We start from the raw sequence: 13130 nt of genomic DNA on the forward strand, positions 1-13130 counted from the left end.
CGCCGCCGCCGCCGCCAGCCTGCGGGAGCTTGCGGCCGCCAGCCGCAGCGCGCTGCTCGGAAAGGTGGGTGCAGCCCGCCGGGACCCCCTGCCCTGCCCCTTGTCCCTGTCCCGGCACACGCAGGGACACATGCACCCTGCACATGTCCCCCCCACGCACACACGTGCGCCCTACACACACACACACGCACTCGCTGCACACCCCTCCTCTACACACATGTGCACCTCACCTGCACACAGAACTTACATGCATGTGCACCTAGCTCACGCGCACCCCCCCCACACATGCACACATGCGTGTCAAGTACATGTGTAAGTTGTGCATGCGCCTTGTACACATACAAATGCACTCTGCACACACACGCCCTGCACGTGCACCCGATGCACACACGCACCCTATATGCACATGTGCTACACCCACCTACACCCCTACACGCATCCTACATGCACACATTCATGCATCCTATATGCACATGTACATGCATCCTACACACATATATGTGCATCCTACACCCTGTTACACGTACTCTGCATGCACATGCGTGCACACACACGTATGCAAACACACATGTGCATGCACATGCACACACACCATATACTCCTCCCCTCCCAGAGGTGAATTCTTCTCCCCATCAGGGCCCTGTTGTCATCCTTCCCTTGCCCATCCTTGCTTTGTAACCCCTTTGCTTGCCCACAGCCAAGGGAGGCCTTAGAATCACTACATGGGACAGGAGTGAGCAACTCCCTCCAAAGTTGTCTGAGAAGGGGAAGAGGACCCTGCAGGATGGGGATGGGGGCTGCTGGCAACACTCGGGCAGTGCCCGCCTGAGCCTGGCTGTCCCTTGCCTGGGCAGCGCTCGCATTTCAGCATGGGGTGGCACAATTCATTTCTCTCCCTGCGGATGCTACCTCATGGAGATTGCAGAGGTTGTTTGCTGTTGCTCTTGGCCTTCCTCAGCCTCTAAGGACCCCCTTGGCTTTAGGCTTTGTGGAAAACTAGAGCCTTTTTGGTGTCAGCTTGCCAGGGCGTCTAAAGTGACTGGTCTCTGAGGGCAGTGTGCTTGAGGCAGGCATAGACAATAGCGGCTAAATGCTCTCAAACTGTTATAATACCGTGCTGCATAATGAGCTTGCTTAGGAAAAGAAAAACCAACAAGGAACGTGCTTTGTCATCTCACTGCAAATCGTGTTGGGTTGGCTTGTCTCTGCTGTTAGATTTGAAGGTACATGTAGCTGTATGGATGTGTCATTCTGTACCCTAGCCTATGGAAGTGTCATTTGGTACCAAAATAGCTGTTCTAGACTATTACCATTGCTGTATCACTTCATTGTTTAAACATGATTTTTAAAAGAAACTGATTTCCCAGCATGATTACCTGTATACAAATCTGTCTTGCCACAATCGGGAGTCAATTTGGGGACCTTTAGTAAGTTTCTTTGTGCTTTGGGCCGTGGCTTGGAAGATGTGTGAAAATATTATTTTCTAAGTTGTTCCTAGATGAAATGTATGAGACCAGTCTTGCTGTCATTTGAAGTAAAAGTAGGGAGTTCTTCCATGCAGTATAATGTAATAGGAGCATCACTCAGGATTGATGCTTGGCTGCTGTGAGGGAAAGTGTCTGATTTGCTGGTGTTACACCTACTTTTGCTGTGTGTGTAATTGAATGCATGAGTCAGGAGGGATGGAGATTTGGCTTCTGAATGCTTTAAGTTGCTCTCCTGGCTCCCTGACTACTGGAAGAATTTCCTTGTGTAAACAGGATCCCTGAGCGGCACTAAAGTGGCATAAATACTCTGTGCTATTCCACTACCAGGCTGTGACAGAGGGAGGCATAGCAGGGCATTGCTGTGTCTTGTTGATATTTAGTTGCTTGACTATCCCAGTGGAGCTGTAGGCTTTAAAACATATCTTTAGATTGGAAATCAAACAGCTCTCAATTGTGACGGAGTTTGACATGGCTCCCAGACTGAAGGAATACAAAAGGTGAATTAAAACCAATCCTCACCAAGTCCTCCAGCTCTATGATGTGCGTGTCAGCTGCAGTTGAGGACCTAGCTCTGTGTCTCCCTGTTATATAGGATAAATACTTAGGAAACATTTACTTAGTCCATTAATCCTGCAGTTAAGGGTAATCTTATTAGTTGTTTCTTCAGTTTGTGGGGTGGGATAAATCCAATTGCACACAGATTCAAAATCAACCTCCTCTTCAGAACCATGATCCCCAGTAGAGTGTGATTCATGTACTACATAAAAATAAAATTGCACTTTTTGTACAATATTGCAGTGCATGTTAGAAGGAACTTGCAATCAGCTGTCCAATCTCACTCCTTTTGAAATCAGTGGCAGGGGTTTTAGTGACTTACATGAGAATGGGATTAATTCCTCCCTGTTGTTCAATATTATGTAATTTGATATAAAAAATTTCATTTGAATCTTTACTAGAAGGTCTTGGAAAAGAAGCAGTTGAAGAATTAGAGTTGTTTCTTACCTCTAATGTCATATATTTAAAGATGCATGCAATTACTTTTTAAAGCTACATAGATTCTGTTTTACCATATTTTAGCATGGAGGCAGGCAGAAGGTCAGGGCTGAGGTTTCTTGTGTAGCCCTAATAGACATTTCAGTTAGTTAACTTTATTTTTTTTGACAAAAGTGAGTGAGGATTTCCTTGGGACTCATTCCAGGGTTTTGTAGTTGTGCATGCAGGAAATGATGGGGAATTTTGTAAATATGTGTGGTTTTTGCTTGGTTCTTTTTTGATAAGTGGTAGTGTAAGAGTGGTGTGGTAGCTGTGATGGTCCAGAAAGACAAGAATTTCTTAGGATGATATCTTCTATTGGAACCAAATGTGTAGTTGGGATAGCATTAGACAAGCTTTTGAGTGTAAGACCTGCATTTGAAAGCTTGTCCCACCTCTTTAATTGGACGAATTGTGTAGTTGGGATAGATATTATCCTAAGAAATCCTTAACTTTTTATTTTTATTTTTATTTGTAATAATTGCCATTTTGAAATTTGACTGTGAAGTATGTTTTTGGGCGTTTTTTTCTAATTGTTTTTTAGGAGGGATGGGGAGAGGATAGGTCTTTATATATTAGGTAACATATGCTACCTTGATGATCTAGTATTTTAATGATCCCCACTAATTCACTTAAAAAAATAGCCCTCCATCTTTAGGAACTATTCAGTTACTTAAGGATAGGCACGTTACTTCATGATTTCAGAGTAACTCTTGTGAACAGACTTTATGAATTATATAGCTAAAAATACTGTGTACACTGATTATGAAACTGTTTTGATCATGTGAATATTTTGATTGGGAATACTCTGTTCTTATGGAAACTGGGAACCACTGTGGGCCCTGAACAAGGTTCTACAAATATATAATAAATTGGCATCTCTACCATGAAGAATTCATAATCTAAGGCCAGGTACAGACATTACACTTTTACTGGTACAAGTGGTCGGAAACTGGTCTACACCCATAACAGAACAGAAGTTCAGTACATGTAGACTGGTTTAAAAATGGCTGGCCTAAGCGCACATAGACAGCACACACAGACTGGTCTAGGATTTGCCCCCCTCCCCAAGGACAAACGTGTGTTCTGTTTGCTGCGATCTAAACTACATTGATTACAGAAAACCGTGTAACTTTAGATTGATTCTGCCTTGGGCTAACTTGCCTAAGTGAAACAAGATGCAGTAGGTGAGTGTGGTACACAAGTTTGTGACAGGGAGATTAAAATAACTAATTGTGGTAGGAACACATGATTATGTAGTCTGCATGCATTATTTGCAGGCTTGGATTTTTAGTTCTATTACTATCAAAGATTATTTTTTTAAGATTATCAAGTCCCTATTGTAGCTATAAACAAAATGTGTTGCACAGTAAAGCACATGGTTAATGTAGAAACACATTATACAGCTTTTACAAGGGTGCTTACTTTGACTGACCAACACTTTCATGCTGGTATTTTTCCTCAACCCTCTTTATCTATCTCAGCTTGATAGAAGATAATAATATGGCTCACCCTTAGAGTCACATTCTGGCTTTTATGATTAACGACTACAGTCTTTTCCCTTGCTTCAGCTAATGAGTGCCTGAGCTGAGTGCTTCCATGAAGCTGTTTGTTTAGCCTTTTGAATGACCTCACAGTTTTATCTTGGAAATCAATGCAATGTTCCTGATCCTTACAAGGTTTATTACAGTGAAAGAAAGTCTGAACTAATCTGCTTTTAAAAAAGCAGCAGGGGAGAGTAATCCTCCTTAGAGCTGCTGAGACAGCTGACTGCCAAGCTTTCCTGAAAACAAAATACAGCACCTCTATCTGTGTTAAACAATGGATGGTATAGAAGTGCTTTAAATTAGGCTTTTAGCAGCCTGACTGTAAAACACAGTTATGTCTGTTCTTTATGTTAAATATGTCTTTGACACCTTGCCTGTCTTGAACATTGTCAAGTGGTTTCTTACTTCAGCACTTACTCTAGACTTAATTTTCTCAGAGTTGAAGTGTAGATTAAGTGCAAATTACACTACAGGTTTCCCTTGCTCTATGTGGTACATATATTCCTGTCCTTGTACAGATTTCAGTCACTTTTATTTTGGGAGGTGCAGTATCAAAAATGAGGCATGATTACTTTTATTTAGGAATGAACGCAGTTTGTAGGTATAGTTGATTGAACTTGGAAGGGCTACAGTCAAAGCTCTATCAATAGCTATAGTTGATTGAACTTGGAAGGGCTACAGTCAAAGCTCTATCAAGGGCTACAGTCAAAGCTCTATCAAAATTTATTATGGCTAAGAAGATCCCCAGACTGAAAAGTTGGATGCAGAGGTGTGTTCTGTCAAAATTTTAATTAATCTTAAAAGAAAGAGAAAAATCAGTTAAAGCCTTGGTAGAGAAACTCATGCTTTACTATAGTAGTCATACACTTAGGGCAAGGTTTTTAATTTTTTTAAAAAAATATTTTCTTCCCTGCACCCCCCCCAAATTTCAAATTGTGTTTTTCAAACTCACAATGGTTACTATAAAGTGAATAAATCTGGGACAGAACTGCGGGTTTTTTATACTGCTTTATCTTCTCTTCAGCAGCTATTTTTCAACAGCCTTATAAATAGTTAATAACATTCTACTGAGAGTGCTGAAGCCTAGCCCAAAAGGGAGTTGTTATGACTTGGAATTGCACATTTATTTCTAGGATTGGCCAAACTCTAGAAATATTCAAGATATCCTAGGGTATATGGTGGAATTTGTTGCTTTAGAGCTTTGGAAATGACTTTTACCTGTAGAGTATATCTTAATGAGACGCATTGGATTCTGTTCACATTTAATTGTGTGACCTTGGACAAGTCATTTACCCTCTCTTTGCTTGAGTTTTAGTCTATAAAAAAGATGATAGAGTATTTCCCACCTTTGTAAAGTGTTCTGGAGTAATCTGATTAAAGATGCTACGTAAATGCCAAGTATCATAGGTACTTTATTATAAAAGGGCTTGGAGCGGACAGAGTGCACAAGAAGAATAAAGGAGAAGGAAGCTCAGAGATGGGTAGAAAGGATGCCCAAGGGGAGAGTGGTTTATAATGGCAGCTCTGTTACATACAAGGTTATACTATATTGGCTCTTCTGCTTGCAGTTGCATATAGAACTGAGTAGGAAATTCAGAATTTTTCAGAAGTGACTCCCTTATTCCTAAGATTTTGATTTTTTTCTTAAAATTTTAAGAAATTGTATGGGGGCATCAGTCAGGTAACAGCTAACTACCAAACAGCTATGTGCACATGACTCGGTGTCAAATTCCGCAAGACCAGAGTACCACCACATACCTCAATGCCTTTTGTTCTACACATCTTTGACTTGTCTTTTCTAACATATACATTGCCAATATGTCCAGCAAGCAAAAAAGATTTACTAGATTTTATCAAATTAGTAACATCTTCAACATATGTAATACTTTTTCACCTCATATGATTCCAAGGCTGTTGAATAACAACGTTGTCCTTTATAACTCACCTTTTGTCTGAAGAGCGCAAAGCCTCTGAGAAGAAAAAGTGTTATTAACTGAGGTTTGCAGAAGGGGAATTCAGTGTTCCAAATATTGATGCTGCTTGTTCAAGGTCAGTGGTAGAGCTGCGGATATAAACAATAGACAGCATTTGGAACAGTACCTACAACAACAAAACATTTTGGGTAGTTCTTCCTGTTAAGACAGTGTGAGAGAGAACAAGTGCAGTTAACACATCATTTAGTGCACTGCTGGAAGGCACCCGGATACTAAGGAGATGAGTGTGATATATGAACAGATATAGAAGAGAATGCACAAATGGGGCAGAACACTGATGCTTGCCGAGTTGTGGAATAACTGACATTTACCTGGTTTTTCATTGCATGGTTTTTTAATATGTCAGATTTGTAGGGCAAACATCTGCAGTTGACAAGCCTCTTCTCCTATAAGAAAGCTCAGTACCCTGGGATTTTTTTGAATTTCTGCTAGTGAAAGGAGTAGCTTTAAATTGTGGCCATGGCTCCACGGGAGAAACTTCACAGACGATTTACTGAAGCAACATTTTATTTGGATGTCAAGAGCACATCCAAATACTTTCTGTTTGTGTGGTCAAACTTGAGCCTCCTGTAGAGTGAAAGTTGAAGTAATGCTGCAGTACTTTGCTTTCCTTCTGTCTGTATGGATATTTTTCTATGAGGGTTGCTCGGCTTGAGGAACCAAATATTTGCATTTCCGGATCTTGGAGGGCTAGTTATTCTTGGACGACAAAGGGTTTTTTTAAAAGGATTCTCAAAGCTTGGCTTAACATTTTATGTATCCAAATCTCACACCTTGTACCTTACTGTCTTCCTGAGATACTTCAGGCAGGCAAGGTTCTTTGGGTAACTGTGATATCTTTTATTAGACCAACTAAATAATTGGAAAAAGATTCTTTACAAGCTTTCGGGCACAAACACACTTCTTCAGGCAAGGGTGACTCTGCTGATGCTTTGAGTTCTCCCTAAAGGGCATTCTTTAGACCACGAAAGCTAACCTGTATCTTAAAGCGTGTTTTAAAAAAAAACAACAAGAAACTCTGGGGATTTCATTTGCATTTTTATGTCCCAATCCCATTAAAGAGCGAAAGCTGTGGTAGCATAAGCATGTGTGTTGAAGCACAAGGGGTAATGCTGAGGAGATGAATCAGATGAATTCACAATACCCAAACCATTATATATTCAAGAATGTTGTTGTTACAGATGCCAACTTTAAATCCTTTTTTTTTTTTTTTTGCAACGCTCCCTCCCCTGCCCTCCCCCAAAAAAACCAACCCCAAGATGAAACAAAAAGCCAACCAAATTGTTTTCAGGTATTGATATTACTTTTGAGTAATAGGGAAATGTTTGAGATTTGAAGTGTTTTTGTAGCGGTGATTGTCCTAGAAGTATATATGAGGTGAAGATTTTTGTGTTATCTTTTACTGGACCATCTGTACAGTTGGGAGAGTTGCTAGACAAGGTTTTTGGACATCAAGTGCCGTTTTTCAGGTGACTTTGATATTAGATTAATTTTGATACGTTTGATGAATTAGACATGGAATATTGTTGATACTTTCCTTGGAGTTTACTTTGGATTACAATCACTAACAGTAGTCTGGGTCAAAGTGAACATAGAATAAAGAGAGCCGTAGAAGGACTTGGAACACTGGCTATACTTAACCAGTGTATATAGTTGCTATATTTGTCTGTGAATCACTGGTGACCACGCTAACAGAAACTGTAAGCGATGGTACTGGAAACAACGGTTGCCAACTTGTTTGGCCAGGTAAACAAAATCTTTAAAGTGTGATGAATAGTATCAGTACTACTAGGACTATAGTACATTCTTCTCAATACTTCATGTTTAGGTGTATCAGCATTTAGTTAATGTTGCTCAGTAAACAGCTGCTTGGTCAATCTAAGTTAGCGTACCTACTGCACAGATAGGTGTTCTAAATGTAATGGGTGTACATACCCTTATAAGCTACCTCCAATAACATTATTGGTGGTTTTTCTCATTTGGGAGGCAGGCTGACTCAGGAGGGGTCTATGATTAATTTAAGTAGTGAAAAAGAGTCTTAACGAAATAGCCTAGCAAGTGGTAAATGGAGAAAGCTGCATGACCTTGGATCTACCTCAATTCTTGCTGCTTCCAGGAAGAAAACCAGAGGTACTACTGTGCAATGTAGGAGCAGGATGCTTTTCTGCTGTCCTGGCTCGTCTATTTTCAGTATTTTTTTCTTTTGGCTTTTACAAATCATGTCTTTTCTTGGTGTTACTGATCCCTTGATCCTTATAATCAATTGACACTGTCATACAATAGTAACACTTGCACTCCTGTTTGTTCCTCTGTGCAGAAAGTATCCTTTTTTATTGCTCCAAGAAAATAATGAACATTTTCTTTAAATATATTTAAATACATTAAGAAACTTTAACTGTGTGTGTAACTGCGCACTTAACGTGCAGTCACTCACTGGTTGAATGAAATCATAGAGTAGTCTATCGCAGGCTTGATGGTTTTAATTCTTTTTAAAAGACTAGTTTAAAAATAAAATTGCATATAAATATCTAAGTACTTAGGTTAAACTTAGTAGATTTGGATTTTAATACCTTTGTTCTGTTCCTTGTAAATCTTTAGATTCCAGTCTGGATTTTTATCTTCCTGTTTTATCAGCATAGTTTTGATTTTAATGTGATTTTCATTGCCCTGTTTTTTGTTTTTGTTTCTGGCTATGGAATGGCAACATTCTTTGAAAAGTCTGTTCACCTGTGAAAATAATACTAAAATGTCCACAGTATATCACTATCTTGTCCTGCTCTGAAGATGACAGAGTTAAGTAAGCGTATATGAAGATGGATCAAGAGAGAACATTATGGTACATATTAATTTTTAAAGAAATAAATGGAGTGCTGTTTTCTTTTATTCTGTAATAACTTGGTGTTGTTTGATGAAATGAGACTTTAAATTGGAATTCTCACATATGCGTGAGATGATTATCAGGAATGGAAGTGTTCTTTTAGATGTAAAACTATTTCCTGTTTTGATGCACACAAATAGCATCTCATTTTGGAGATGCCTTGATGGCATCAGGTTAGTGAAGCACTTGCTCCTCTGTCTGCTGTCAGCTGGGGTTTGATTTACCGTACAAGTGAAATAAATGCTGTTTGTGGTTTAGCGGGAGTGTATTTCCATGTGTATAGTTAGTAATTATGGGAAGAGATTTGTGCTTAGAATGTCTCTTCATTATTAGAACAACATGCAAAAGACACTGACTTGATCAAGTTAGCATTAATATTTCTTTTCAAGCCTTTCCAAAACTGGGTACAAAATCATGCATAATTTTCTTTTGTGAATTTTAAAATGACCTGCTTGCATGAGAGGATAAACCTGGTTTTCAGTTTAAGAAAATGTTCATACTGAACAGAGTGCTAGCTAGATTGCTATCAAAATGCTAATGACTAGCACCACCTCTTCAACTCTTGTCTGAGAGAGAACTAGAATAAACACTGCCTATGAATAATATTGATTTTAATATTATTAATATTTCAATGAGCTTTAAGGATCTTTTGCCTGGTGGGTGGAAGTTTGATACTTTATTTGAAGTGGAGGTTGAAGGAGGTAGATATTATATCCCTTTTGTAGCCAAAGATATTGTAACCCTACCAAAACAAGAAATGGGGTGAGCTTGGGATACTTCATTTTGTTCTTTTTATAAAGAAGCCAATGTGTGTGTTCTGTAATTTTTTTCTAAACAGATAATTAAACTTCTGTTAAGAATGAGGGATAATATTATTTAATGTGTGTTTATTTTAGATTCGGTTTCAATTAATTTAGCCTAAAACCCCATTTTTTGAGTTAATGTAGTGAAGACAGTTTTATATGTTTTTTATTTGTAATCAGGTGATTTTAGGCTACCTAACTGCTTATACACTATGAAAGGCTTATTATTGTAACTTATCAGTTTGCCACATTTTTATCTGCTTAACCACACCAATGTATTTTCTTTTTACATTGATTATTTGAACATAATGCGTATAGAATTTTAGTCTTTTCATTCTTTATTTCAGGTGATTTTTCTTTTTCATTTTCTTTACCATACATAGTGGATCACTTCTGTTATCTATATCATGTTTTGTATTGGTTCTTTGTACAATGTACAACCATGCAAAGTTTCCAGGAGTTTCTTTGTTTTTTACTATGACAAAGGTGACAGGCTCTTTGGATGGGGAAGAGCAGTGGATGCAATATGTTTTGATTTAGCAAGACTTTTGACACCGTCTCCCATGGCAGTCTCATGAGTAAACTAAGGAAATACAGACTAGATGAAAGCACTATGAAGTGGATATACAACTGGTTGGATCCTTGTGCTCAAAAAAGAATCATCAATGGCTCAATGTCTAGTTGGGAGAAGGTATTGAGTAGGATTCTCCAGGGGTCTCTCCTGGGTCCAATATTGTTTAATGTCCTCAGTAATGAGTTGAAGGATGGGATTGAGTGCATGCTTAGGAAGTCTGCAGATGACACCAAGTTGGGTGGAATCGAAGACACTCGGGAGGATATAAGTAGGATTCGGACCTGGATAAAGTAGAAAAATGGTCCAAAATCAATCTGATGCAATTCAACAAGAACAAATGCCAAGTCCTTCACTCTTGACAGAATGATCCCATGCACACAGACTTGGGGAAGGACTAACTAGGTTGCAGTACTGCAGAAAAGGATATGAGGTTTACAATGGACCATAAACTGAATATGAGCTAGTATTGTACTCTTGTTGCAAAAAAGGTCTAGAAAATACCTCGCTGTATTAATAGGAGTGTTACCTTCACATAAAGGGAAGTGATTCTCCTGTTCTGTTGTGCCCTGGCTAGACCTTACCTGGAGTATTGTGTCCAGTTTTGGATCCCTCACTTCAAGAAAGATGTGGACAAATTAGAAAGACTCCTTCAGAGAGTGACAAAAATGATCGGGATGGGAGGGGCAGAGGCTGCTGGGGGTGACTCTGTCCCTGACCTGGGCTCAAGTTTGCAGCAGTCTCCTACTCCCCACTTCACTTTGTCGGTGAATATAAGATGAGGGGCTTTTTTCCTCATGCTGCTTGGAGGAAAAACCCTCATCTTATACATGAGTAAATATGGTAAAGTGTTGTCTTCTAAGACCAGAATGCAAAACATCTGACTTATTTCCATGTAAAAGTAGTCAGGTAGAATTGTAAAAACTGACTCGCTAACAGCTTTTTACTATTGAGAAATCAGTATGTCTTCTAAAATAAAAAGTACGGTGGTGACAGTTTGCAAGCAGAAAGGGAAGTTTAAACACTCCTGACTTGCACTTTTCCCATTCTTATGGTAAAGAAAAATCTTCAATTTCCAGAGGTGCTGAACTACTTTTATATGTAGTAATGTCTAACTGAACATAAAGGATGTCATTGTGGTCAGTAATAAGTGAAGAGAAACAAACATGCTTCATATAGGTGTGGGCTTGAAAGGATTTGATAGCTATAATAATATTAAATGGATGAGAATTGTATCTTTTGGAAGAAGTTGTTTTGAGGAATCTGTTCTAAACAAGGTTACCACCTTGAAAACTAGCAGAAGGCAGGGCAGGGTAGCACCTTAGAAACTAACTGTGTCCTGCTCCTGCCTTTGCCTGTCTTCAACTAACATGGCTACTGTGCTATTCCAACTCCTCTACTCAAAAACTGTGAGAGTTGGTGATAGTTTTAAGAAAATACCATCTCTAGTTCTTTTTCTCATTTTAAGTAGTTACTCCAATCAAGTACCCCAAGAACAAGAACAAACTTCAGCAGCAACAACATAAGTCCAGCCAAGGGAAGGACTCTGTATCATCGCTCCCTTCCCAAAATGTTCCTTAGTTTACCTGGACTGCCAGAAATTGGATACAGATAGAAACAGCTGCAGAAGTAGGGTACACATACCTGTAAGGCCGTCTGATTTGCCAATGTCTGGTCCTCTTCTTTCAGTGCCTCCATCCATCCACCTTCCAGGATTCCAATGTGGAAAACCTGCAAGTGTACTGAAAAACATCTAGGGCAAGTCCAGGGATTGAACTGATGACCTCCAATAAGCATGGAGATTTACAGCTTGTGCTTTCTAACTGGGAGCTATTGTAGACTTCCATTTTTTCTTTGGATTGGTTATGGAGAAGGACAGACAACACACCCACAGTTTACTAGTGGGCAGTAGACTACTGATGATTATCTTGGATTCTGTCCCTGGGTTTAGGAGATGAGTATGATTTTTAGTGATTAGTGAGAAAATAACCCTAACCCATTTGTTCTCTGGGAAAGGGAGTGTGGAGCAGTGGAGAAGTCTGGGAATTGCGAAGTTGGAGATTTAGGTTCTCTGTTTATAGTGACTTTTGCATGGGCTTCTCCAGGTGGTGGAAAAGGAGTATTCATCAGCTCTTCCTGGACTGCCTTCTAGATTGGGATTCTTGGTGGTAACAACTGATAATAAGAGTCAGAGGTGCAGAAGGCAGCTCCACAAAGCACAATTCCAAGAGATCAGTTTATACTAACTGTGCAATTTTTAGGTATTTTGGAAGTCTGTAGCAGGGAGACCAGATTAAGTGGGCCTGTCTTTTTGCAGCTATACATTTTTGTGTAGTCAGGTAGAGGTTTTTCATCATTATTCCTTTCCTTTTTCATGTCCTTGTGACAAAGTATTTAGCAGAATTCACAGATTTGTTGGCATCTGGCAGGGCCATGCCATGAGTGCTTTGAACTTACTATCTTTGTGCTGTCAACTGTGTCCCTTAACACCCACACCCCCCCAGCCCTCTTCATTATTGACTAAGGGTGACATTTTTAAAGAGCCCAAATCAAATTTAAAAAAGGAGATACACTAGAATGAGAATGCAATTTAAGTTTTCAAAATACTGAAAAGTTTTAGAAAACCATAGGTTTTATCTCTATGTAAACTAATGACTTAAAGATGAAAGCTCCCACATTTCATTATCACCTATCTCAGGGGTGGGCAAAATGTGGCCTGGGGGCCACATGTGGCCTGCCAGGCCATTGTATCTGGCCCACGAGGCCCCTAAAAATTTAGAAAATTAATATTTATTTGCCCCCGGTTGCCTGTCATGTG

The 13130-nt window shown here is 39.4% G+C and overlaps 1 protein-coding gene across 1 annotated transcript in view; it reads left to right on the forward strand.

Annotated features, from left to right (window-relative positions):
* Nucleotide 1: 1 nt before the first annotated feature.
* Nucleotides 2-13130, forward strand: part of SH3RF3 (SH3 domain containing ring finger 3) — a gene marked incomplete at its 5' end in the record, with an annotated part of 378862 nt that continues 365733 nt past the window's right edge. The window contains one exon of the mRNA XM_019528481.1: nucleotides 2-64. Coding sequence (XP_019384026.1) covers nucleotides 2-64 — 63 coding nt within the window. The remainder of the gene's footprint in view (nucleotides 65-13130) is intronic.

This window comes from Crocodylus porosus, unplaced genomic scaffold (assembly GCF_001723895.1).
Source record: "Crocodylus porosus isolate Cpor-Errol unplaced genomic scaffold, CroPor_comp1, whole genome shotgun sequence".
Taxonomy (NCBI): Eukaryota; Metazoa; Chordata; order Crocodylia; family Crocodylidae; genus Crocodylus; species Crocodylus porosus.